General features: G+C 55.3%; 1 protein-coding gene across 1 annotated transcript in view; it reads left to right on the forward strand.

Annotated features, from left to right (window-relative positions):
- The first annotated feature begins 2,596 nt into the window (after positions 1-2,596).
- CAMSAP3 (calmodulin regulated spectrin associated protein family member 3) overlaps positions 2,597-26,576 on the forward strand; it is a 33,181-nt gene continuing 9,201 nt past the window's right edge. Inside the window, exons 1-14 of the mRNA XM_058821367.1 lie at positions 2,597-2,991; positions 7,279-7,565; positions 9,036-9,170; positions 9,252-9,356; positions 12,283-12,330; positions 13,083-13,221; positions 13,913-14,052; positions 16,126-16,219; positions 16,735-16,774; positions 17,568-17,623; positions 18,188-18,260; positions 20,326-21,823; positions 23,700-23,969; positions 25,198-25,316. Coding sequence (XP_058677350.1) covers positions 2,844-2,991; positions 7,279-7,565; positions 9,036-9,170; positions 9,252-9,356; positions 12,283-12,330; positions 13,083-13,221; positions 13,913-14,052; positions 16,126-16,219; positions 16,735-16,774; positions 17,568-17,623; positions 18,188-18,260; positions 20,326-21,823; positions 23,700-23,969; positions 25,198-25,316 — 3,152 coding nt within the window. The 5' untranslated portion in view covers positions 2,597-2,843. The remainder of the gene's footprint in view (positions 2,992-7,278; positions 7,566-9,035; positions 9,171-9,251; positions 9,357-12,282; positions 12,331-13,082; positions 13,222-13,912; positions 14,053-16,125; positions 16,220-16,734; positions 16,775-17,567; positions 17,624-18,187; positions 18,261-20,325; positions 21,824-23,699; positions 23,970-25,197; positions 25,317-26,576) is intronic.

Below are 26,576 nucleotides of genomic sequence, written 5' to 3' on the forward strand. Positions count from 1 at the left end.
AGTGTCCCCAAATCCCCGCCGGTGTCCCCAAATCCCCCCCAGTGCCACCCTTGATGTCACTTTGGTGTCCCCAAAGTGTCCCCAAATCCCCGAGGTGTCACTTTGGTGTCCCCAAATCCCCTCCAGGTCCTTTCCTGTGTCCCCAAATCCCTGAGGTGCCACCCGAGGTGTCCCCAAATCCCCTCCTGTGTCACCAAATCCCCTCCAGGTCCCTTCTTGTGTCCCCATCGTGTCCCTTCCATGTCCCCAAATCCCCCCCGGTGTCCCCAAATCGCCTCCGTGTCCCCAGGTCCCTTCCTGTGTCGCCTCTGTGTCCCCTCCATGTCCCCAAATCCTCTCCAGGTCCTTTCTTTTGTCCCCATCCCTGTCCCCGTGTCCTGTCCCTGTCCCTTCCATGTCCCCATTTCTGTCACTTCAATGTCGCCATCGCTGTCCCCACCGTGTCCCCATGTCTGTCCCTGTCCCCTCAGTGTCCGCATCCATGTCCCTGTCCCTGTCCCCATCACTGTCCCTGCCACGTCCCCCTCCGTGCCCCCATGTCCCGTGTCTGTCCCTGTCCCCGCCGTGTCCCCGTGTCTGTCCTGTCCCTGTCCCTGCCGTGTCCCCCTGTCTCTCACCCTGTCTCTGTCCCCCTCGGTGTCCCCTCCCTGTCCCCACCATGTCCCCGTGTCTGTCCCCGTCCCTGTCCCCTCAGTGTCCCCATCCCTGTCCCCGCAGTGTCCCCTCCCTGTCCCTGTCCCCGCAGTGTCCCCGTGTTTGTCCCCATCCCTGTCCCCTCTCTGTCCCCGCAGTGTCCCTGTCTCTTACCCTGTCCCCCCCCCGTGTCCCGTGTCCCGTGTCTGTCCCCGTTGCCATGGCCACGGCGGGAAAATAGGACACGGGGAGGGGCCGGGGGACACCGGACACGGGGACAGGGACACGGACATGGGGACAGTGACACGGACATGGGGACAGGGACAGGGACATGGGGACATCGGACACGGGGACAGGGACACGGACATGGGGACACCGGACACGGGGACAGGGACACGGACATGGGGACAGTGACACGGACATGGGGACACCAGACACGGGGACATGGGGACAGTGACAGGGACACCGGACACGGGGACAGGGACATGGACATGGGGACACGGGGACACTGACAGGGACATGGGGACACTGACAGGGACGCCGATATGGACATGGGGACAGGGACATGGGGACACACAGACACCAACAGGGACACCGGACACGGGGACAGTGACACGGGGACACTGGACATGGGGGGGACACCGGACACGGGGACAGTGACAGGGACACGGGGAGGGGCCGGGGGACACCGGACACGGACAGGGGGACAAGCGAGGGGACACGGGGACACAGGGACATTGATGGGGACATGGGACGCTGACACAGACACAGGGACACCAGGCATGGGGACACTGATAGGGACATGGGGACATGGACAGGGGTCAAGCAGGGGAACACCAGACACAAGGACACGGGGACACAGGGACACCAACAGGGACATGGGGACACTGGACACAGACACGGGGACATGGGAACATGGGGACACCAACAGGGACATGGGGACACCAAACACAGACATGGGGACACCAGACACAGGGAACACCAGACATGGGGACACCAACAGGGACATGGGGACAAGGGGGGGACAACACACACGGACACGGGGACACTGATACAGACACGGGGACACCTGACACAGGGACACGGGGATACCAGACATGGGGACACTGGACACAGGGACATGGGGACACGGACAGGGGGACACTGGACACGGACAGGGGGACAGGAGGGGACATGGACAGGAGGACAGGGGACACGGACAAAGGGACACTGAAATGGGCACGGGGACACTCACATGGACAAGGGGACACGAAGGGGACACGAGGACACAGCACACGGACATGGGGACCCTGGACATGGACAAAGGGACACATGACACAGACGTGGGGACATCGGACACGGACAAAGGGACACCGACACGGACACGGGGACGCGAACGGGACACCGAACACGGACAGGGGGACACCGGGCGCGCACACGGATACTCGAGGGGGACACGGATACGGACAAAGGGACACGGACACGGACACACGGACAGGGGGACACGGGGACACCGGACAAAGGGACACGGACACACGGACAGGGGACCGGGGGACATTCCCAGTGTCCCCTCCCAGCCCCGCCCCTTTCCCCCCGCGCGCGCCGGAGAAAAGGGGGCGTGGCCTCCATCCCCTCTCCCCGATCACGTGACCGCAGGTGCGCCCCGCCCCTTCCCACCCCACCCCCTCCCCGCACCTGGCGCGAGCGCCGCGCCCGCCCGAACCCCCTCGGACCCACCCGAAATCCCCCCGGAACCAACCCGAACCCATCCGAAGCTTTTCCGAACCCAAACGAAGCCTTTCCGAGCCTCTCCGAGCCCACCCGAAGGGGCCGAACCCACCCGAAGCCTTTCTGAGGAGGCCGAACCCACCCGAAGCCGCCGAACCCACCCGAGCCCACCCGAAGCCTTTCCGAGCCTTTCCGAGCCCAACCGAAGAAGCCGAGCCCACCCGAAGCCTTTCCGAGCCTCTCCAGAGCCGCCGAACCTGCCCGAACCTGCCCGAGCCCACCCGAAGCCTTTCCGAGGCAGCCGAAGCCTTTCCGAACCCACCCGAAGCAGCCGAACCCGCCCGAAGCTGCCGAACCCACCCGAATCATTCCCGAGCCCCCCCGAAGCGCAGCCGAGCCCCCCCGAAGCCGCTCCGAGCGCAGCCGAAGCCTCCCCGAGCGCACCCGGAGGCGGCGCCGGTGGCCGCGGCGGCCCCGGTAGCCCCGGCGGCGGCGGGCCCGGGATGGTGGCGGCTCCTCCGGCCGCCGCCGCCGCCATGCGCCGCGGGTTCCTGGTGCCCGAGATCCGCCCGCTCGACCAGTACGACGGGAACCGAGCCCGCAGCGCCGCCAGCCTGGCCTGGGCCATCGCCACCGGCTACGGCGGCGCCGGTAGGAGCGGGCGGGGAGGGAGGGAACCGGGCGGGAACGGCGGGGATGGCGGGGAGGGGGATGGGGAGGCGGGGATGCCGTGTTGTGGGTACGGGGAGGGGTCGCGGTGATAGCGGAGGGGTCTTGGTACCGAGTGCGGGATTGGGGAGGGGTCCCGGTGTTACCGGAGAAGGTCTCGGTAGCGAATTTGGGACTGGGGAGGGGTCCCGATATCGAACGGGGGCCTCTGATACCGACACCGGGACTGGGGAGGGTTCTCGGTGGTATCGGAGGGGGTCTCGGTGGCGAATGGGGGTCTCTGGTACCGAGTGCGGACTGGGGAGGGGTCCCGGTGTTACCAGCGAGCGTCTCGGTACCGAATGAGGGTTCCGGTATTGGGGAGGGGTCTCGGTAGTACCGGAGGGGTCCCGGTACCGAGGAGATGCCGTTGAAAGGGGGGGTGGGCGATGCTCTGTACCGAGGGGAGACCCCGGTTCCGGAGGGGCTCCCGGTACTGGGGAGGGGTCCCGCTGGTACCGGAGGGGGGGTCCCGTTCCCGGTATTGGGGAGGGGTCCCGGTAGTACCCGAGGGGGTCCCGGTACCGAATGGGGGATGCCGATACTGGGGAGGGGTCCCGGTGTTACCGGAGGGGGTCCCGGTACCGAATGGTTCCGATATTGGGGAGGGGTCCCGGTGGGCTGCGGTTAAAGGGGGGGGCGGGGCCGATGCCATTCCTGCCATTATGGGGGGGTGTCTTTAATTTGGGGGGGGGGTCCCGGTGATAATTAAAGGGGGGGTCCCCAATCCCGGGATTCCCCCGCCCCCCCTCGGGCGCTTTTGTTGCAGTCTAGGGGGGGAGGCTGTGACGTAGCGCTGTGACGTCACAGGGTGGGGACCCCCCCTTTAGGCCCCGCCCCCTGCGGTGCTGGGGGGGGGGGAGGGAGGGGTCGCCCACCCCCCCAAAAGATGAACCCCCCCAGGTGATTTAGGGACCCCCACCCAGGTGTTTCGGGGACCCCCCAGGTGAATTTGGGGGACCCTTCAGGTGAATTTTAGGGACCCCCCCCAGGTGTTTCCTTGGACCCCCTCATATATTTTTGGGACCCCCCCAGGTGTTTTAGGACCCCCCTGAGACCCCCCCCCCCCCAAAAGAGGAACCCCCCAGGTGTTTTGGGGACCCCCAAGGTGATTTAGGACCCCCCCCCCATGATCCCCCCCAGGTATTTTTGGACCCCTCCCCCAGGTGGATTTTGGCCCCCCCGCCCCCCGTGACCCCTCACCTGTTTTGGGGACCCCTCCCCCAGGTGTTCTCCCCCCAGTGATTTAGGGCCCCCTCCTTTCTCCCCCCAGGGATTTTTGGGGACCCCCCCCCAGGTGATTTAGGACCCTCCCCCCCCAGGTGTAATTTGGACTCCCCCAGGTGCTTTAGGACCCCCTCGTGACCCTCTCAGGTGAATTTTGGGACCCCCAAGGTTTCTTTGGGACACCCCCCCGGTGAATTTTGGACCCTCCCAGGGGTCAAAGTCCCCTCCCCTCCCCCCCCAGTCGCCCTTTGGCCAGGAGTGGGCGTGGCCAGGAGTGGGCGTGGCCAGACAGGGAGGGAGCCAATCACAGCCGGGGGGCGGGACCAGGTGAGACTCCCATGGGTGCCCCAGGGTCACGTGACCGTGCCCAGGTGTCCCCGGTGGGCGTGGCCCCTCCCCCACCCGTGGGTGCGGCCCCGCCCCTCCCCCACCCCTGGAATCTGCCCCTCCCCCACCCGTGGAGCCCTGGGATGGGAATTTGGGGGGGGGGGGGGGGGAGGGATCAGGAGGGTCCTTGAGGGCGATTTTGGGGTCTCCATGAAGAATTTTGGGGCTCCATGAAGAATTTTGGGGTCTCCAGGTGCAATTTTGGGCTCTCCATGACCAAATTTGGGGTCTCCAGGATGAAGTTTGGGGTCTCCAGGGTGAATTTTGGGTTCTTGACCAATTTTGGGATCTCCAGGTGCAATTTTGGGGTCTCCGTGACCAAATTTGGCGTCCTGACCAATTTTGGGGTTTCCATGGGCAAATTTGGGGTCTCCAGGGTTGTGTTTGGGGTCTCTGTGGTCACTCTTGGCGTCTCCATGATGAATTTTGGGTTTCCGTCATGAATTTTGGGGTCTCCAGGTTTAGTTTTGAGTTCTTGACCAAGTTTGGGGTCTCCAGGTGCAATTTTGGGGTCTCCGTGACCAAATTTGGGTTCTTGACCAATTTTGGCATCTCCAGGTTCTAGTTTGGGCTCTCCAGGGTAAATTTTGGGGTCTCCATGGCCAATTTTGGGGTCTCTGTGGTCTTTGAGGGTCTCCATGGTAACTTTTTGGGGTCTTCATGGTTTAGGAGATGTCTGTGATCATTTTGGGGTCTCCATGGCCAATTTTGGGGTCTCCATGGTCATTTCTGGGGTCTCCAGGACCGTTGGGGTTCCGTGTGGTCCTTGGTGGTCTCAGTGGTTGTTGCTGGGCTCTCCTTGGGGTCTTGTTGGGGTTCATGGTGGGCCCATGGTGGGCCAGTGTCCGTGTGTCCGTGGTGGGTCCATGTCCATGGTGGGTCAGTGTCCATGGTGTGTCCATCGGTCAGTGTCCGTGGTCAGTCCATGGTGTGTCAGTGCTGTGTCCATGGTGTGTCATTGGTGTGTCCATGGTGTGTCATTGGTGTGTCAATGGTGTGTCCATGGTCAGTCCATGGTGTGTCCATGGTGTGTCCATGGTGTGTCCATGGTGTGTCCATGGTGTGTCATTGGTGTGTCAATGGTGTGTCCATGGTCAGTCCATGGTGTGTCCATGGTGTGTCATTGGTGTGTCAATGGTGTGTCCATGGTCAGTCCATGGTGTGTCCATGGTGGGTCCATGGTGTGTCCGTGGTCAGTCCATGGTGTGTCCGTGGTGGGTCCATGGTGTGTCCATGGTGTGTCCATGGTGTGTCCGTGGTGTGTCCATGGTGGGTCCATGGTGGGTCCATGGTGGGTCCATGGTGTGTCCGTGGTGTGTCCGTGGTGGGTCCATGGTGGGTCCATGATGTGTCCGTGGTGTGTCCATGGTGTGTCCATGGTCAGTCCATGGTGTGTCCATGGTCGGTCCATGATGTGTCCATGATGTGTCCATGGTGTGTCCATGGTGTGTCCGTGGTCAGTCCATGATGTGTCCATGGTGTGTCCATGGTGTGTCCATGGTGGGTCCATGGTCGGTCCATGATGTGTCCATGATGTGTCCATGGTGTGTCCATGGTGTGTCCATGGTGTGTCCATGGTGGGTCCATGGTCTGTCCATGGTGTGTCCATGATGTGTCCATGGTGTGTCCATGGTGGGTCATTGGTAGGTCCGTGGTGGGTCCATCATGGGTCGGTGTCCGTGGGTCTGTAATGGGTCAGTGGTCAGTCCATGATGGGTCTGTGGTGGGTCCATGGTGGGTCCATGGTTGAGCCATGATGGGTCCATGGTGTGTCTATGATGGGTCAGTGTCCATCTGTCCATGATGGGTCCATGGTGTGTCTATGATGGGTCAGTGTCCATCTGTCCATGGTGGGTCAGTGCTGTGTCCATGGTGGGTCCATGGTGGGTCATTGGTGGCTCCATAGTTGATCCATGGTCCATCCATGATGGGTCCATGGTCAGTCCGTGGTGTGTCCATGGAGGGTCAGTGTCCATCGGTCAGTGTCCATCTGTCCATGGTCAGTCCATGGTGAGTCAGTGTCCGTGGGTCAGTGTCCATCTGTCCGTGGTGGGTCAGTGTCCATCTGTCCATGCTGGGTCAGTGGGTCAATGTCCGTGTGTCCATGATCAGTCCATGCTGGATCAGTGTCCATCTGTCTGTGGTGTGTCTGTGTCCATCAGTGTCCATCTGTCCATGCTGGGTCAGTGTCCATCAGTCAGTGTCCATCTGTCCATGCTGGGTCAGTGTCCGTGGGTCAGTGTCCATCTGTCCGTGGTGTGTCCGTGTCCATCAGTGTCCATCTGTCCATGCTGGGTCAGTGGGTCAATGTCCGTGTGTCCATAATCAGTCCATGCTGGCTCAGTGTCCATCTGTCCGTGGTGTGTCCATGGTGGGTCAGTGTCCGTGGGTCAGTGTCCATCTGTCCGTGATGGGCCCCAGATGACATTTGACCACAACAATCCCATTTTTAACCCTTTCTTCCCCAATTTTAACCCTTTCTTCCCCATTTTAAACTTTTCTCTAACCCATTTTTGCCCCAAATTTCCCCATTTTTTCACCCAAATTTTTCATTTTTTCACTCAGATTTCCCATTTTTTCACCCGATTTTTCCAATTTTCCATTTTTTCTCCCCAGCCAACGTCCCCGAGGAGCTCCGCGACCCCTTCTACACCGACCAGTACGCGCAGGAGCACCTGAAGCCGCCGGTGGAGCGCCTCCTGCTGGCCAGCGACATTTACTGCAGGGCCTGGAGCCACGCCCTGGCCCCGCCCCCCGGCCAGGCCCCGCCCCCCGCGCCGGCCCCGCCCCCTCCGCAGGACCTGGGGGCGCTGCTGGCGCTGCTGGCGGGGAGGGGGCTCCCCCCGAGCGTGCAGGGGGTCCCCGTAAAGGCCCAGGACCTGCAGCAGAAACCCATCCGGATGGTACTGGGAGCACTGGGTTATACTGGGAGGGACTGGGAGGGGTTTGGGATGGATTGGGAGGGGTTTGGGGGGGTTATACTGGTGTTACTGGGAGCACTGGGATGGACTGGGAGGGGTTTGGGGGGCGGTACTGGTGATACTGGTGTTGCTGGGAGCACTGGGAGGGACTGGGATGGGATTGGAGGGGATTGGGAGGGGTTTGGGGGGGATACTGGTGTTACTGGGAGCACTGGGAGGGGAGGGGGCTCCCCCCGAGCGTGCAGGGGGTCCCGGTAAAGGCCCAGGATCTGCAGCAGAAACCCATCCGGATGGTACTGGGAGCACTGGGTTATACTGGGAGGGACTGGGAGGGAATTGGGGGGGATACTGGTGTTACTGGGAGGGATTGGGATGGTCTGGGAGGGACTGGGAGCACTGGGATCTTACTGGGAGCACTGGGAGGACGCTGTGAGGTTACTGGGAGCATGGAGATCTTACTGGGTTCTTACTGGAATCTTACTGGGAGCACTGGGATCTCACTGGGAGCTTACTGGGAGCACTGGGAGGATACTGGGAGCACTGGGAGCCGCCTGAACCCTCCCCTCATTAATCTCATTAAGGCTCAGCCGCTTTAATTGGCTTTAATTGGCTTTAATTAATTGGCTCAGCCAATCCCATTAACCCTCCCCGCCACGAGGCCACGCCCCCTTTTCTCTGACCACGTTCAACTCCTTAGCCACGCCCATTTGTTGCTGACCACGCCCCCTCCCGCTTGGTCACGCCCACCCCGGGGAGACCTGGAAGGGCGGGGGAGGCACCAGGAGCCCCAAAATGACCAAAAATGACCCAAAATCCCCTCAAAATGCCCCCAAAATGACTCAAACCTCCCCAAATTCTCCCCAAATGACCTCAACTCTCCCCCCAAAGCCCAAATTTCCCCCTCCAGGACCCCAAAACCCCAATTTTTCCCCCAAATCCCCAAATTTCCACCTTCAGGACCTCAAAACCCAAAAATTTCTCAAAAATTTGCCCTCAAGACCCCAAAACCCCCAATGTTTTCCCCAAACCCCCAAATTTTCCCCCACTTTCCCCTCAGGGCGCGCACCTGGCTCTGATCGATTCCCTCATGGCTGCCTTCGTAACCGAGGCTCCAAAACCACCAAATTTTCCCCCCAAATTTCCTGCTCCAAGTCCCAAAAAACCCCCAAATCCTCCTCCCAAGACCCCAAAAACCCCAAATTTTCCCCAAAACCCCAAATTTTCCCCCAGTTTCCCCTCAGGGCGCGCACCTGGCTCTGCTCGATTCCCTCATGGCTGCCTTTGTCACCGAGGCTCCAAAACCCCAAAATCCCAAATTTTTACCCCAAATTCTCAAATTTTTCCCAAATTTTTCACCCAAAACCCAAAATTTCTCCAAAAAATTGCCCTCAAGACCCCAAAAAACCCTAAATTTTCCCGAAATCCCCAAATTTTCCCCCACTTTCCCCTCAGGGCGCGCACCTGGCTCTGATCGATTCCCTCATGGCCGCCTTCGTCACCGAGGCCACCCGAAATTTGGGGACCCCCCCTGGAGCCCCCCCGGGACCCCAATCCTGGGAACCCAAAATTTTGGCTTGGTTGGAGACGGTGAGTTGGGATTTTGGGGGTTTTGGGGGTTTTTTTTGGCGTGAAAAAGTGAAAAAATTGGAATTTTTGGGTCTTTTTTAGGTGAATCGGAAGCTGCAGGAAAGCAGCGAAAAGGAGGGGGGGGGGACGGCCCCGAATTTGGGGGTCCCCGAGAGCTCCGCGGCACCCCCAGCATGCGGACACAAGGTAAAAAATTTCTAAAAATAATTTTAAAATGATATTAAAAATCCAGGAAAAAAATTCATTTAAAAATCACAAAAAAATTAAAAATAAATCTCCCAAAATCCCCCCAAAAATCACAAAAAAATCACAAAAAAATTCCCAAAAAATCATTAAAAATTCCCTAAAATATCACCCAAAAATCCCAAAAAACCCCACCAAAAAAACCCAAAAAACCCCAAAAATTACAAAAAATCCCCCCCAAAAAATCCTAAAAGATCCTCCAATAAATCACGAAAAAATCACAAAAGTGCCCCAAAAATCACCGAAAAATCCCCATAAAAATACCAAAAAATAGCACAAAAATCCACAAAAAGATCACAAAAAATTCACAAAAAAATCACCAAAAATTTACCAAAAAATCCCCAAAAAATCTCCAAAATTCCCCCAAAACTCCTCTTTTTCCCTCTTTCTCTGTGTGCTGGGACTGTCTCGGTGCCATTTGGGGACCCCTCCCCAAACGGGACCCCCCCCTTTGCTGACCCCCCCTCTTTTTCTAAATCCTAAAACATACAAAAAAAAAATCCCCCCAAAAATGTATTTAAAAAATCTCTAAAAAAATCTTAAAAATTACTGAAAAAAACCACCTAAAAATCCCCAAAATTCACCAAAAATTCCTAAAAAAATCTCAAAAAACCCGTCATAATTACTCAAAATTATCACAAAAAATCACCAAAAAAAGGCAAAAAATCACCATAAAATCCTTTAAAAATACCCCAAAAAATCCCAAAAATTCCCTAAAAAGACCAAAAAAATCCCCAAATTCCCCCAAAAATTCCTCCAAAAATCTTGCAAAAATCCCCAAAGTATCAAAAAAAAAAAAAACCAAACAAAAAAATCCCCAAGAAATCTAAAAAAATCTCACAAAAAAAATCACCAAAAAATCCCCCAAAAATCCTAAAAAAATTTTTTTAAAAATACTCCAAAATCACCAAAAAATCCACAAAAAATCACCAACAACTCACAAAAAAATGCCCAAAAAATCCCATTTTCCCCCCAAAAATCCCCATTTCTCCCCCTCTTTCTCTGTGCTGGGTGTTGGGGTCCCCCCTTTGCTGACCCCCCCTCTTTTCTCAGTGTCCCACCCGCTGGTACTGGAAGTTGGTGCCCGTAAGTGGGGGCTCAGCTCTGCCCTCAATTCCCTTTTTGTGCCCCAAAATTTCCCCCAATTCTTTCCCCGCCTGCAAAAACCCCCCCGGATTTTTGGGGGGTTCCGAACCCCCCCAGAATTTGGCAGCAATGGGAGTTGGGGGATGCTAAGGGGAAAAAATGAGGAAAAAAATGGAAAAAAAGATATTTTAAAAATTGGAAAAAATGCAAAAAATAAGGGAAAAATATCTTTAAAAATCGGAAAAGGTATTAAAAATTAATTGGAAAAAATAAAAAAAATATTGGAAATAAATTGCCAAAAAATTTGGGGAAGAATTCCTAAAAAATTCCATACAATGGGAGTAAAATTTAAAAAAAAATTTTGGAAAAATTGGAAGAAATTCCAATAATGTGGGAAAAATTTTTAAAAATTCTAAAAGATCTGAAAGAATCTCAGAAAAAGTTGGGAAAAAATTTGAATTTTTTTAATTGGAAAAAAAACCCTAAATAATTGGGAAAAAAATTAAAAAATTAATTTCAAGATTGGGAAAAAATTCAAAAGCTATTGAGAAAGAATGCAAAAAAAAAAGGAAAAAAATTTTAAAAAATCCTGAAAAAAATTTTAATAGTTGGAAAAAATCCTCAAAAAATTTCAGAAAAATTTGGAAAAAATCCAAAAATTTTCACAAAAATTTGGAAAACCAAAGAAATTCCCCCAAATTTTGGGGTTCCTGGGACCCCCCCAGCATCCTCCCCTCCCCTCCCCCCCCTTTTCTGTGTCTTGCGTGGAATTTTGGGGAGGGGGGAGGGGCACGAAGCTGCATGGGGGGGCGGGGCATGCAAATGTGCATCACTGTATGCAAATGAGCTTATATGTATGGAAATGAGTGTCACTGTATGCAAATTAGTATCAATGTATGCAAATGAGTGGGTGGGGCATGAATTGTGGGCAGGGCTTGGGGAGCCCTCACGTTTTAGGCGCCATTTTGCGGATTTTTTTTCAGAGTTTTTTTTCCTTTTTTTAGGGCTTGTTTTTCTCCTCTTCACTCCATTTTTTAAATTTTTGTCATCCCCTTCTCATATTTGGAGTTCCTTTTCTTGTTTCCCCTTTTTAATCCTTTTTTTCCCTTTCTTCGTCTTTCCCCCCTTTTTATTTTGGATTTTCCCTCAATTATTTCAATTTTTCCCCAACTTTTTCCACAATCTTCCTCAATTTATCCCAAGTTTTCCCTGCTCCCAATTTTTTGTGGTCCTCTCACCAATTTTAGGATTTTGTTTCCTTTTTTCCCCTCTTAAATATTTTTTCCATTTTTCCTCATTTTTTCCCTCACATTTCCTCATTTTCCCCCCAAATTTTTGCTGCTCCACATTTTTAGGGGCCCCTCACCAACTTTAGGGTCTTTTTTCCTGGTTTTTTCCCCTCTTTAAATCCCATTTTTCCCTTTTTTTCTCATTTTCCCCCCTTTCCCCCTCATTTTTCTCCAATCCTTCCCCATTTTTCCCCAAAATCTCCAAATTTTCCCCCAATTTTCCCCAGCCCCCCATTTTTTGGGGTGATCTTTGCAATTTTTAACTCCTTTTTTCCTTTTTTTCCTCTTTAAATTTATTTTTCCTCTGACTTTTAATTTTTTTCCCCATTTCCCTCATTTTTTTTGCAATTTTTTCCTCATTTTTTCCCACTTTCCCCAAATTTTCCCTACCCCCCCATTTTTTGGGGCACTGTTTCCATTTTTTGGGGTCCCATTTTTATTTTTTGCCTCCCTGGGGGGGTTTTGGGGCCCCCCTGACTCTGTTTTTCTCACAGCACGCCATCGCCTTCTGTTTGAAGGAATCGGGAAATAAACCTCCGGTGGTAAGGACCCCCCCAAAATCCAAAATTTGGGGTGGGGGCACCCCCAGACCCCTCCCCAAAATCCAGGACCCCCCCCCAAGAAAAATTTCACTCCAAAACCCTCAATTTTGGGGCATTTTTTAGGAATTTTTAGGGGTTTTTAAGGGCTTTTTAAGGGAATTTAATGATGGGACTCCCCCAGAAATTTGCCCCCCCAAAAATTTGGGTCCCACCAAAAAATATTTGGGGTCCCCTCCCTTGCATGTTCCTATTTTGGGGTGTGGGAGCAATTTTGGGGGATTTGAGGGAAATTTGGGGGTTTCAGGAGGGTTTTTGGGGTCACCTTGACTCTTTTTTAAGGGAATTTCTCCATTTTGGGGGAGGGTTTGGGGTCCCACCCTTTGGAATTTAGGGGGGTCCCCAACCCCTCCCCAAATTGGAAGGATTTGGGGGACCCCCTCATTTATAATTTTGGGGTGTTTCCCCCAAATTTTAGTCCCTTTCTTTGATATTTTTGGGCTGATTTTGGGGCAATTTTGGGGTCCCCAACCTGAGGGGATTTGCGGACTCTTCCATTTCTATTTTTGGGAGGGGTCCCTTTTCTGTGGGTGGGATTTGAGGCTAATTTGGGGGGGGGTCCTGCCACTTTTAGGGTGGGTTTGGGGTCCTCTTTTTTATTTTTTGGGGGAGCCCTTCCACTTTGGGGGGGTTTGAAGGAACTTTGGGATTTTGAGGACCCTCTTGACCCCCTTTTCCCAATTTTTCCCGCCAAGATTCGCTACCGGAAGGACAAAGGAGCTCCTCCAGCGCCTCCCCCATTCCCACCTGTGAGGGGGCTGCAGGATTTGGCCAGTGGGGGGGTCCTGGCGGCCGCCATCCATTTCTACTGCCCCCAATCCCTGCGCCTCGAGGGTAAGGAGGGATTTTTGGGGGAAATTTAGGGGATTTTGGGGTTTTTTTGGGGGGGTCTGTGAGGGGCAGGGGGGGCCTGATGCAGGGATCCACTAGGGGGCGCTGTGGTGCGGTTGGACCGGACCAATCGGGGGGACATGGGGGCTTCCATAGAGAAATCGGGGGGTTCTGTGGGGAGAGTCTCAATGGGGAGACATAGGGGGGGTGGTCTTTGAAGGGTTTTTAGGAGAAATGTGGATCCATAGGGGGTTCTGAAGGGTTTTTGGGGTGGGTTTTGGGGTGTTACACCCCCCCCCCCCCCCCCGGCTTCTGGAATTTTCCAGTGATCTGGACTGCCCCAACCTGAAGGGGCCATGGGGGGATCCCATGGGGAAAATGAGGGACAGTTCCAATACAGGAACACGAGGGGGTCTTCGGGGGGTTATGTGTCAATGGGGGGGTCATGGAAGAGAAATCTGAGGGGTTTTTGGGGTCTTTATTGGAGTGTGACCCCCCATTCTGGAATTTTCCAGTGATCTGGACCGCCCCAACCTGAGGGCACCATGGGGGGGTCACTGAGTTGAAAACAAGAGGAAAACTTGGGGTCCTAATGGGGAGATCCCAATGGAGAGTACAGGAAATTCCCATAGAGGAGGGGGTCCAGTAGGGATTTTGGAGTGGAACCCACACTTTTTTCTCTGGAATGTTCCAGAAATCCGCCTTGGGGCTCCGCTGGCGCTCCCGGATCGGCTGCACAACCTGGGGTTGGTGCGCGACTTCGGCGCCCGCCACCTGCGCACGCGCTGCCCCCTGGCCGTGGAGGACCTGCTCTACATGGCGCCGGCCCTGAAGGTAAAAACTGGGATAAATTGGGTTAAAATGGGTTAAAATGGGTTAAACTGGGTGGGGATTGGGTGAAACTGGAGGAAACTGGGAGTGAATGGGGACAGTGAGGGCAATGGGGCCACATGGCGGCCGCCTCGAGGAGAAAACTGGGGATAAACTGGGGGAAACTGGAATAAACTGGGTTAAAGGGGGTTAAGCTGGGTTAAACATGGCAGGGATTGGGTAAAACTGGGAGGGACTGGGGGAAACTGGGAGTGAATAGGGGCAGTGAGGACAATTGGGGTAATGGGGCAACATGGCAGCTGCCCTGAGGGGGAGACTGGGAGAAAGTGGGGAAAACTTGATTAAACTGGGTTAAACTGGGTGGGGAGTGGGTGAAACTGGGAGGGAATGGGGTAAACTGAGGGAAACTGGGAGTGAATGGGGGCAATGAGGCAATGGGGCAAGATAGTGGCCGCCCTGAGGGGGAAATTGGGGAAAAACTGGGAGAAACTGGGTTAAACTGGGTGGGTAGTGATGAAACTGGGAGGGACTGGTGGAAACTGGGCAAACTGGGAGCAACTGGGTTAAACTGGGACAAACTTGGAGAAACTGGGACAAACTGGAGAAACTGGTCAAACGGGGTGAGCTGGGAGGGACTGGGAACAATGGGAGGGACTGGGAGCAGTGAGAGCAATAGAGGAATATGGTGGGCAGTCCTGAGGGAGAAACTGGGGGGAACTGGGTTAAACTAGGGAGAAACTGGGATAAACTGTGAGAAAATGTCGACAATTGGGGCAAACTGGGAGAAACTGGGAGAAATTTGGTGAACTGGGAGGGAATGGAGGCAATGAGGGCAATGGGACAAAATGGCCACCAACACTGAGGGCGAAACTGGGTTAAACTGGAATAAACTGGGGATAAACTGGGACAAATGGTGAGAAATTAGGAGGTACTGGGGAGAATTGGGATAAACTGGGCAAACTGGGGGAAACTGGGAAAAATTGATGAACTGGGAGGGAATGGAAGCAATGAGAGCAATGGTTCAAAATGGTCGCCGCCCTGAGAGGGAAACTGGAATGAACTGGGATAAAGTGGGGATAAACTGGAATAAACAGGGATAAACTGTGAGAAACTGGGGGAAACTGGATAAACTGGGGGAAACTGGGAGAAATTTAGTGAACTGGGAGGGAATGGAAGCAATGAGGGTAATGGGGCAAAATGGCGGCCAATCCTGAGGGGGAAACTGAGTTAAACTGGAATAAACTGAGGGAAACTGGGGAGAAACTGGGATAAACTGGGAAACTGTGACAAACTGGGAGAAACTGGGACAAACTGGGCAAACTGGGTTAAACTGGGAGGAGTTTGGTGAACTGGGAGGGAATGGAGACAGTGAGGGCGATGGGGAAAAATGGCGGCCAATCCTGAGGGGGAAACTGGGTTAAACTGGGGAAAACTGGCTTAAACTCGGTAGAGACTGGGACAAACAGGGAGAAACTGTGGGAAACTGGGACAGACTGGGATAAACTGGGCAAATTGGGTGAAACTTGGAGAAATTTGGTGAACTGGGAGGGGATGGAAGCAATGAAGGCAATGGGGCAAAATGGCGGCCAATCCTGAGGGGGAAACTGGGGAAAACTGGGGGAAACTGGGGCAAACTGGGAGAAACTGGGGAGAAACTGGGATAAACTGGGGCAAACTGGGATAAACTGGGGCAAACTGGGAGAAATTTGGTGAACTGGGAGGGAATGGAGACAGTGAGGGCAATGGGGCAAAATGGCGGCCAGTCCTGAGGGGGAAACTGGGGAAAACGGGGGGAAACTGGGGCAAACTGGGAGAAACTGGGGAGAAACTGGGGCAAACTGGGATAAAGTGGGGCAAACTGGGATAAACTGGGTGAAACTGGGAGAAATTTGGTGAACTGGGAGAGAATGGGAGCAATGAGGGCAATGGGACAAAATGGCTGCCAACCCTGAGGGGGAGAATTGGGGTGAACTGGGAGGGACTGGGAGGGACTGGGGGGTACTGGGGGGTACTGGGGGGTACTGGTCCATACTGGGGGATACTGGTCCATACTGGGAACCCCCCGTGTGTCCCCAGTTGAACGTGGGGGCCTTCCTGGCCGAGCTGTTCCTGTGCTTCGAGGTGCTGAGACCCCCATTTGTCACCCCCCGGCAGCTGGGGGGGACCTCAGGTACGAGGGGACCCCAAATTTGGGGGGGGGGTCAGGTGGGAGGGACCCCAAATTTTGGAAGGAGTCAAACCCCAAAAGTGGGGAGGGTCCCAAAGATCCAAAAAATGGGACCTAAAATTGAGGGGGAGGGACTGAAGGGACCCCAAATTTGGGGGGGGGGGAGGTCATGTAGGCAAGACCCCAAATTTGGAGAGGATTAGGAAGGGGGAACCACAAATTGGGGGGGGTTAAACCCTTAAAATGGGGAGGGGTCCCAAAAATTGAGACCCTAAAATTGAGGGGGAGGGACTGAAGGGACCCCAAAATTTGGGAGGGGGTCAGACCCCAAAAATGGGGAGGGGTCCCAAAATTTGGGGGGTCCTAAAATGGGGGGGAATCAAAAGGGGAAGGGGCCCTAAAAATTTGGGGGAAGGGACCCCAAAGTTTGGGGTGATCCCAAATTGGGGAGGGGTCCCCAAAGGGTTTTAGGGTTTGGAGGGGTCCTGACACCCCAAATTTTGGGGGGTCCTTCCCAGAATCTCCAGGTGCTGCTGATGCCCCGAACCCCAAAAGCAGGTGAGGATTTTGGGGGGATTTTGAGGGGATTTTGGGGTTTGGGAAAAAATTTTGGGGGTTTTTGAGGTACTTTTTGGGTTTAGGGGGGATTTGGGGTTTTCTTGAGGGGATTTTGGGGTTTTTTTAAGGGGGGATTTGGGGTTTTTAGGGGATTTTTGGGTGGTTTTGGGGGAGATCTTGGGGTTTTTGAGGAAGGGAAATTTGGGATTTTTTGAGGGGATTTTGGGAGGATTTGGGTTTTTTAAAGGAGAAATTTTGGCTTTTTTGGGGGGGGGAATTGTGGGGGGGAAGTTTGAGGGGATTTTGGGGGAAATTTTGGGATTTTTTTGGGGGGGATTTGGGTTTTTTTTGAGGGTGAATTTTGGGGTTTTTGGGGTTTTTTTGAGGGAGGAGTTTTGGGGGGATTTGGGTTTTTTGAGGGTGGGTTTTGGGGGGTTTTTTAGGGGGTTTTTGGGGGGTAATTAGGAAGTTTTTGAGGGAGGGATTTTGGGGTTTATTCAGGGAGGAATTTTGGATTTTTTTAGAGAGGATTTTTGGGTTTTTGAGGGAGGGATTTTGGGGTTTTTTAGGGGGATTTGGTTTTGGTTTTTTTAGGGGAGTTTGGGTCTTTTTGGGGGAATTTTAGGGTTTTTGAGGGGGAAATTTGGGTTTTTAGGGGCATTTTTGGTGTTTTGTGGAAGGAATTTGGGTTTTTTGAGGGGGGATTTTGAGATTTGGGAAAAAAAATTCAATTTCTTTGTGTGAATTTTTGGTATTTTTGGGGTTCATTAACCCTTTGTGACCCCCCCCACAGCTCCCCTGGCTTCAATTTCCGCCACCCCCTCTTGGCAGGGGGGGGGCAACCCCCAGGTAAGACCCCAAAAATCTGGGGGGGGACCCCAAAATTTGGGGAGGGGTCCCAGAGGGGGATTTGGGGGGATTTTGGGGTTTTTTTGGGGGGGCAATTTTGGGTTTTTGGGGGTTTTTTGGGGGGGAAATTTTGGGGTTTTTGGGGCATCCTTGGGGAGCTCATTGGGATTTTTGAGGGGGGATCTCTGATCTGGGGGGATCTGGGGTGACCCCAGAAATTTGGGGAGGGGTCCCAGAGGGGAAATTTGGGTTTTGGGCAGTCCTGGGGGGTTTTGGGGGAGGAATTTTGGGGTTTTTGGGGCATCCTTGGGGAGCTCATTGGGGTTTTTGGGGGGTCTCTGATCTGGGGGGATCTGGGGGGACCCCAGAAATTTGGGGAGGGGTCCCAGAGGGGAAATTTGGGATTTGGGGGGGGGATTTGGGTTTTTTTGAGTGGAATTTTGGGGTTTTTTGGGGGATCTCAGAACTGGGGGTGTCATTGGGGGGTCTGGGTGGGTTTTGGGGTCTGGGGGTGTCATTTGGGTCTGGGGGTGACCCCATTTTCTCTCCCCCCCCCCCCCAAAGGGCTCCTGCCCCACTCCCCCTCGCTGCCCCACGGCGACGCCTTCGGGAAGGGCTGGAGCAAGAGACCCCTCAGGTGAGGGAAATTGGGGGGATTTGGGGGGTCCTGGGGGGTTTGGGGGGGTTTTGGGGGTGTCCCAGGAAGATTTGGGGGGTCCTGGGAGGGTTTTGAAGGGTCTAAGTTGGATTTTGGCGGGGGGGGATTTGGGGTTGTCCTAGGAGGGTTTTGGGGGGATTTGGGGGGTTTTGAGGGGGTCCCAGGTGGGTTTGGGGGTGTCCTTAGGGGTTTTGGGGGGATTTGTGGGGGGCCTGAAGGATTTGGGGGGTCCTGAGGGCTTTTGAGGGGGGGTCTCAGGAGGGTTTTGGGGAGATTTGGGGGGTCCTGAGGGCTTTTGAGGGGGGGGGTCTCAGGAGGGTTTTGGGGGGATTTGAGGGCTCCTGTGGGCATTTGGGGGGGGTCCTGAGGGATTTGGGGGGGTTCTGGGGTGTTTGGGGGGGTTTTGGGGGTGTCCCAGGAAGATTTGAGGGGTCCTGGGAGGGTTTTGAAGGGTCTAAGTTGGATTTTGGGGCGGGGGAGATTTGGGGTTGTCCTAGGAGGGTTTTGGGGAGGATTTGGGGGGGTCCCAGGTGGGTTTGGGGGTGTCCTTAAGGGGATTTGGGGGGGGGGGCTTAAGGATTTGGGGGAGGGTCCTGGGGCCTTTTGAGAGGAGTCTCAGGGGGCTTTTGGGGGGGATTTGGGGGGTCCTGAGGGCTTTTGAGGGGGGGGGTCTCAGGAGGGTTTTGGGGGGATTTGGGGGGGTCCTGAGGGATTTGGGGGGTCCTGGGAGGGTTTTGAAGGGTCTAAGTTGGATTTGGGGGGTGGGGGATTTGGGGTTGTCCTAGGAGGGTTTTGGGGAGGATTTGGGGGGGTCCCAGGTGGGTTTGGGGGTGTCCTTAAGGGGTTTTAGGGGGGATTTGGGGGGGGCCTGAAGGATTTGGGGGAGGGTCCTGGGGCCTTTTGAGAGGAGTCTCAGGAGGGTTTTGGGGGGGATTTGGGGGGTCCTGAGGGCTTTTGAGGGGGGGGGGGGGTCTCAGGAGGGTTTTGGGGGGATTTGAGGGCTCCTGGGGGCATTTGGGGGGGGGTCCTGAGGGATTTGAGGGGGTCCCAGGTGGGTTTGGGGGGTCCTAGGAGGGATTTGGGGGGGGGTCCTGCAGGATTTGAGGGGGATCCTGAGGGATGTGGGGGAGGTTTAGGGGGGTCCCAGGGGCATTTGGGAGCATTAAGGGTGGATTTGGGGGGTCTTGAGGGACTTGGGGGGGTTCCTGAGGACTTTTAGGGGTGTCCCAGGGGGTTGGGGGTCAGATTTGGGCTGATTTGGGATGACCTGGCTCAGTTTTGGCTCAAATTTGGGCCAATTTCCCTCAAATTTGTGCCAATTTCGGGGCATTTTTGCTCCGATTCGAGTGCAGATTTTGACTGAACCAACTTGGGGACATTTTTTGGGGGTCCCCCCCTCAAACCCCCCCATTTTTCTCCAGCCACCCTCTCTCCCAAGCCGTCTCCTTCAGCATCCCCTGGGATTTGGGGTGATTTGAGCCAGATTTGGGGTCACTTGGGGCAGATTTAGGGTGATTTGAGGGGATTTGGGTCAGTTTGGAGGTGAGTTGGGTCAGTTTGGGGTGACTTGGGTCAGTTTTGGGGTGACCTGAGGTGATTTGAGGTGATGTGGGGCAATTTGGGATGACTGGGATCAGTCTTGGCTGGGATTTGGAGTGATTTGGGTCAGATTTAGGATAATTTGGGTCAGATTTGGGGTGACTGGGGTCTGTTTTGGGGTGATTTTAGGAAATTTGGATAAGATTTGGGATGACTTGGGTCAGTTTTGGGTGGGATTTGGGGTGATTTAGGTCCCATTTGGGGTGATTTGGGGTGACTGAGGTCAGTTTTGGGGTGATTTGAGCGGATTTGGATCCATTTTGGGGCAATTTGAGTCCGATTTGAGGTGACTTGTGTCAATTTTGGGTCAAATTTGGGCCGATTTTCCTCGAATTTGAGGCAATTTTTCTCCGATTTGAGTGCAGATTTTAACTGGGTAAATTTGGGGACACCTCAATGACATTTTTGGGGTGTCCCCCCCTCAAACCTCCCCATTTTCCTGCAGCCACCCTCTCTCCCAAGCCGTCTCCTTCAGCATCCCCTTCGGCCTGGACAGCGACGTCGACATCGTCATGGGCAACCCCGTGGGGGTGCCAGCGGGGACCCTGGCCCGCTCTGCCAGCTCCGACAGCCTCAGCCACCCCCTGCCCCCCCTGAGGACCCCCCAAACCCTCCCCAACGGGGTCCCCGAGCCCCCCGAGCCCCCCAGCATCGAGGAGGCGCTGCAGATCATCCACAGCTCCGAGCGCCTGCTGCCCGACGGGGCCCCCGATGCGTTTTTCCTTCACTCCCCCGAGCCTCAAAACCACCAAAATTTCGGTGTAAACCCCCACAATCCTCCTCAGAACCCTCCTCAAAATCCTCCTCAGAATTTTCAGAATCATCCTCAAAATTTTCCTGAAAATGCCTCTCAAAATCTTCAAAATCCCCCTCAAAATCTTCAAAACCCCTCTCAAAATTCTCAAAATTTTCCTCACAATCCTCCTCAAATTCCCCCTCAAAATTCACAGAATTTTCCTCAAAATCTTCAAAGTTTTCCACAAAATTTCCCTCAAAACCCACAAAATTTCCCCCAAAACCCCTCGCAAACCCCACCCCGGCCCATGACGAGCTTCGCCGAGCGCAAGAAGAAATTGGAAGAAGCCGCGCCCGCGAACCCGCCCGGCGGCCCCGGCGTTGATTTGGGGGGGGTCTCCACCCCTCCCGGGGGTCCCCCAGAATCCGGGGGGGGTCTCAGCGCGGAAATGTCGCAGCTCGGGGCCCGTCTGGAGGAGAAGCGCCGAGCGATCGAGGCGCAGAAGAAGCGAATCGAGGCCATTTTCGCCAAGCACCGGCAGCGCCTGGGGCAGAGCGCTCTGCAGCGCCTCCGCCAGAGCGAGGAGGGGGCTCCGCCAGCGCTCCCCGAGGACGAATTGAGTCTGGGGGCTTCCAAACCGCCTCAAGCCGCCCCTCCAGGGCAATACGAAGCCGCCGTGGCCAGGCTGAGCGCGGCGCTGAGCTCTCTGCAGTTGGACATGCAGCGTTTGACCCAACAGCAGGAGCGGCTGCTGGAGCAGAGACCGCACGGAGCCCCCCAGGCTTGGGTGATCCCGCTCCCCAAATCCACCAAAAGCTCCCCAAAAAACGCTCCGGGCTCCCCTGCGCCCGCACGGAGAGGAGGAGTTGGAGGAGGAGGAGGAGGAGGAAGCAGCAACAACAACAACGCGGGAAACCCGACACCACCAGGAACAACGACAACAGCAACAACCACCGCGGGTTCTGTCGCGACAGCGGCGGCCGCAATCGCGACAGGAGGGGCTCGCAAGGCGCCGCCCCGCAGCCCCCGCCGCCCCCGGCCCGCGGAGCTGCGGCTGCCGCCCCTGACGCGGGTGCTGAGCCCGCCCCACGACGTGGACTCGCTGCCGCACCTGCGGCGCTTCTCGCCCAGCCAGGTGCCCGTGCAGACCCGCAGCTCGCTGAGCTTCGCCCAGGGCCGCGAGGAGGAGGAGGAGGAGGAAGAGCAGGTGAGGTTCGGGGGGAAATTCGGGTGAAATTTGGGTCAAATTTGGCGAAATTCCGGTCAGATTTGGGTCAGATTTGGGGAAATTCGAGTCAGGTTTTGGGTGATTCGGGTCCAATTCAGACCCGCAGCTCGCTGAGCTTCGCCCAGGGCCGCGAGGAGGAGGAGGAGGAGGAAGAGCAGGTGAGGTTTGGGGGAAAATTCGAGGAAATTCGGGTGAAATTTGGGTCAAATTTGGCGAAATTCCGGTCAGATTTGGGGAAATTCGGGTCAGGTTTTGGGTGATTGGGGTCAAATTCAGACCCGCAGCTCGCTGAGCTTCGCCGATGGGCGGGAGGAGGAGGAGGAGGAGGAAGAGCAGGTGAGGTTTGGGGGAAATTCGAGGAAATTCGGGTGAAATTCGGGTCAAATTTGGCGAAATTCCGGTCAGATTTGGGTCAGATTTGGGGAAATTCAGGTCAGATTTGGGTGATTTGGGTCAGATTCAGACCCGCAGCTCGCTGAGCTTTGGCCAGGGCCGCGAGGAGGAGGAGGAGGAGGAAGAGCAGGTGAGGTTGGGGGGAAATTCGAGATAATTCGGGTGAAATTTGGGTCAAATTTGGCGAAATTCCGGTCAGATTTGGGTCAGATTTGGGGAAATTCAGGTCAGATTTGGGTGATTTGGGTCAGATTCAGACCCGCAGCTCGCTGAGCTTCGCCCAGGGCCGCGAGGAGGAGGAGGAGGAGGAGGAAGAGCAGGTGAGGTTTCGGGGAAAATTCGAGGAAATTCGGGTGAAATTTGGGTCAAATTTGGCGAAATTCCGGTCAGATTTGGGGAAATTCGGGTCAGGTTTTGGGTGATTGGGGTCAAATTCAGACCCGCAGCTCGCTGAGCTTCGCCGATGGGCGGGAGGAGGAGGAGGAGGAGGAAGAGCAGGTGAGGTTTGGGGGAAAATTTGGGTCAAATATGAGGAAATTCGGGTGAAATTTGGGTCAGATTTGAGGAAATTCGGGTCGGGTTTGGGTGATTTGGGTCAGATTCAGACCCGCAGCTCGCTGAGCTTCGCTGATGGGCAGGAGGAGGAGGAGGAGGAGGAAGAGCAGATAAGATTTAGGTGAAAACTGGGGAGATTTAGGAAAATATGGCAGAAATTCCTGTCAGATTTGGGTCAAATTTGGGGAAATTCGGGTGAGATTTGGGTCAGATTCGGAGAAATTTGGGGAAATTCAGGTCCAATTTAGGAAAATTCGGGTCAGATTTGGGTAAGAAAGATTTGAGGAAATTCAGGTCAGATTTTGGTCAGATTTGGGGTCCCACTCTGGTGCCACTTTGGGGACACTTTGGTGACACTTCGGTGACACTTTGGTGCCACTTTGCTGTCACTTTGGTGACACTCTGGCCCCACTTTGTCCCCACTTTGTCCCCACTTTGTCCCCTCTTTGTCCCCACTTTGGTGCCACTTTGGTCCCACTTTGGGGACACTTTGTCCCCACTTTGTCACCCCTTTTTTGCCACTTCGGTGCCACTTTGTCCCCACTTTGGCCCCTCTTTGGCCCCACTTTGGTGACACTTTGGGGACACTTTGGGGACACTTTGTCCCCATTTTGGTGCCACTCTGGCCCCACTTTGTCCCCACTTTGGTGCCACTCTGGCCCCACTTTGGGGACACTCTGGTGCCACTTTGGGGACACTTTGTCCCCACTTTGGCCCCACTTTGTCCCCACTTTGGTGCCACTCTGGCCCCACTTTGGGGACACTTTGTCCCCACTTTGTCACCCCTTTTTTCCCACTTTGGTGCCATTTTGTCCCCACTTGGATGCCATTTTGACACCACTTTGGTGCCACCCTGGTGCCACTTTGGGGACACCCTGGTGACATTCCCCCCCTCCCCTCCCCACAGAGACCCCCCGTGCCCCCCCCAGCGCCCCCCGATTCCCCCAAGGGTCCCCTCCGTGCCAGGGCCTGTGGGGATGGCACCAGCGACGCGTCCCTGTCCCCTGGGGACAAGGGGACACCGCGGGGACAGCGCGGACACCGCGGGGACGACGAGGACGAGGACGAGGACGAGGACGAGGAGGAGGAGGAGGAAGGAGAAGGGGACTCGCTGGAGGGGTCCCCAACCGAGGGGGGAAACGGGGGGCAGAGAGCCAGCGTGGGCTTCTTCTGTAAGGTACAGTGGGGACATTTGGGGACACTTTGGGGACTTTGGGGACATTGGGGGGATTGGGGACATTGGGGGGATTGGGGACATTGGGGACACTGGGGACACTTTGGGGACATTGGGGGGATTGGGGACATTGGGGACACTGGGGACACTTTGGGGACATTGGGGGGATTGGGGACATTGGGGACATTTGGGGAAATTGGGGACATTTGGGGACTTTGGGGACATTGGGAGGATTGGGGACATTGGGGACATTGGGGACATTTTGGGGCATTGGGGACATTGGGGGGATTTGGGACATTGGGGACATTGGGGGATTGGGGACATTTGGGGACATTTGGGGAAATTGGGGACATTTGGGGACATTGGGGGGATTTGGGGACGTTGGGGACACATTGGAGATGTTGGGGGGATTGGAGGATTTGGGGGGTTTGGGATGTTCAGGACACTGGGGACATTGGGGACATTCTGGGGACATTTGGGGACATTTTGGGGCATTGGGGGCAATGGGGACATTGAGGGGATTGGGGACATTGGGGACATTTGGGGACATTGGAGGGATTGGGGACATTTTGAGACATTTGGGGACATTGGGGACATTGGGGCATTGGGGACATTGAGGGGATTGGGGACATTGGGGACATTTGGGGATGGTGGGGACATTTTGGGACATTTGGGGACATTGGGGGCAATGGGGACATTGGGGACATTGGGGGGTATTGGGGACATTGGTGACACACTGGGGACATTGGGGGGACGGGGGGGTGGCACTGGGGACATTGAGGGATTGGGGACGTTGGGGACATTGGGGACACCGGGGATACTGGGGGGACACTGGGAGGACAGGGAGGGGATGGAGGTGGCACTGGGGACATTTGGGGACATTTGGGGACATTGGGGACACTGAGGGATCCTGTCCCCATGTCCTCATGTGCCCGTGTCCCTCTGTCTGGCCCCCCGTCCCTGTCTGTCCCCATGTCGCGATATCTCTGTCCCTGTCCCCATGTCGCGATATCCCTGTCCCTGTCTGTCCCCATATCGCGATATCCCTGTCCCCATATCGCGATATCCCTGTCCCCATATCGCGATATCCCTGTCCCTGTCTGTCCCCATGTCACGATATCTCTGTCGCTGTCCCCATATCGCGATATCTCTGTCGCTGTCGCTGTCCCCATATCGCGATATCTCTGTCCCTGTCTGTCCCCATATCGCGATATCTCTGTCGCTGTCGCAGCTCGATGACTCCGCCCCCGACCCCTCCCCCCCCCGCCGCGCCCCTCCCCCCCTGCGGCAGCGCCGCCTCTGGGGGGCGGGGCCGGAACCGGAACCGGAACCGGAACCGGAACCGGACAGGTGAGGAGGGGGGGGGGGAGGGGCCAAAATTTGGGGAGGGGGCTTCAAAAATGGCGGGGAGGGTCTCAGAAATGAGGGGTTCAAAATTTGGGGAGGGGGCGCCTAAAAATGGGGGGAGGGGACTGAAAATGAGGGAGAAAAATTTGGGGGGGGGCTCAATAAAGTGAGGCGGGGGAAAATTGGGGAGGGGGCTCCTACAAATGGGAGAGTTCAAAATTTGGGGAGGGGGCTTCTAAAAATGGGGGGGGGGTTACAAAATGTGGGGAGGGGGCTCAATAAAATGGGAGGGGAGAGAATTTGGGGAGGGGGCCCCTAACAACGGGAGGGATCCAAAATTTGGGGAGGGGGCTCCTAAATATTGGGAGGAGTAAGAAAAATTTGGGGAGGGGGCTTCTAGAAATTGAGGGGTCCAGTATTGAGGAGGGGGCTCCAAAAAATGAGAGGGATCCAAAATTTGGGGAGGGGGCTCCTTAAAATTGGAGGAGGTGCAAAATTTGGGGAGGGGTCCTGACCCATTTCTCGCCCCCATCCCGTCCACGCCCCCCAATTTGGGGAGGGGTCCCGGCCGGGGGAGTTCACACGCCTGGAGTCATTTGGGGAGGGGTCTCTGGGTGAATTTGGGGAGGGGTCTCTCCCTTTTTTCCCCATTTTTTTCCCTTTTTTCCCCCATTTTCCCCCCCTTGATGAATTTGAGGAGGGGCCCTGACCCTTTTGCCCCTTCGAGGACAATTTGGGGAGGGGTCTCTCTCCGTTTATCCCCCCTTGATGAATTTGGGGAGGGGTCTCTCCCTTTTCCCCCCTTTTTTTTTTGCCATTTTTCCCTGTTTTTCCCCCGTTTTTTCCCTTTTTTTTGCCATTTTTCCCCATTTCCCCCCTCGAGGTTAATTTGGGGAGGGGTCCTGACCCTTTTCCCCTCCCCCAGACCCCCCAGGCCCCTGTCCATCCCCCCCAATTTGGGGAGGGGTCTCTTCCTTTTCCCCCCCTTTTTTTCCCATTTTCCCTCCGTTTTTCCCCATTTTTTCCCATTTTTTCCCCATTTTTCCCTCCTTAACGAATTAGGGGAGGGGTCCTGACTTTGTTCCCGCCCCCAGACCCCCTGCCCACCCCCCCCACGGCCCCCAATTTGGGGAGGGGTCCCGCTGGGGGGAGTTCACGCGCCTGGAGTCATTTGGGGAGGGGTCTCTCCCTTTTTCTCCCCCCATTTTTCCCCTTTTTCCCCCATTTACCCCCTCAAGGCCAATTTGGGGAGGGGTCCTGACC

This window comes from Ammospiza caudacuta, chromosome 29, assembly GCF_027887145.1.
Source record: "Ammospiza caudacuta isolate bAmmCau1 chromosome 29, bAmmCau1.pri, whole genome shotgun sequence".
Classification (NCBI taxonomy): Eukaryota; Metazoa; Chordata; class Aves; order Passeriformes; family Passerellidae; genus Ammospiza; species Ammospiza caudacuta.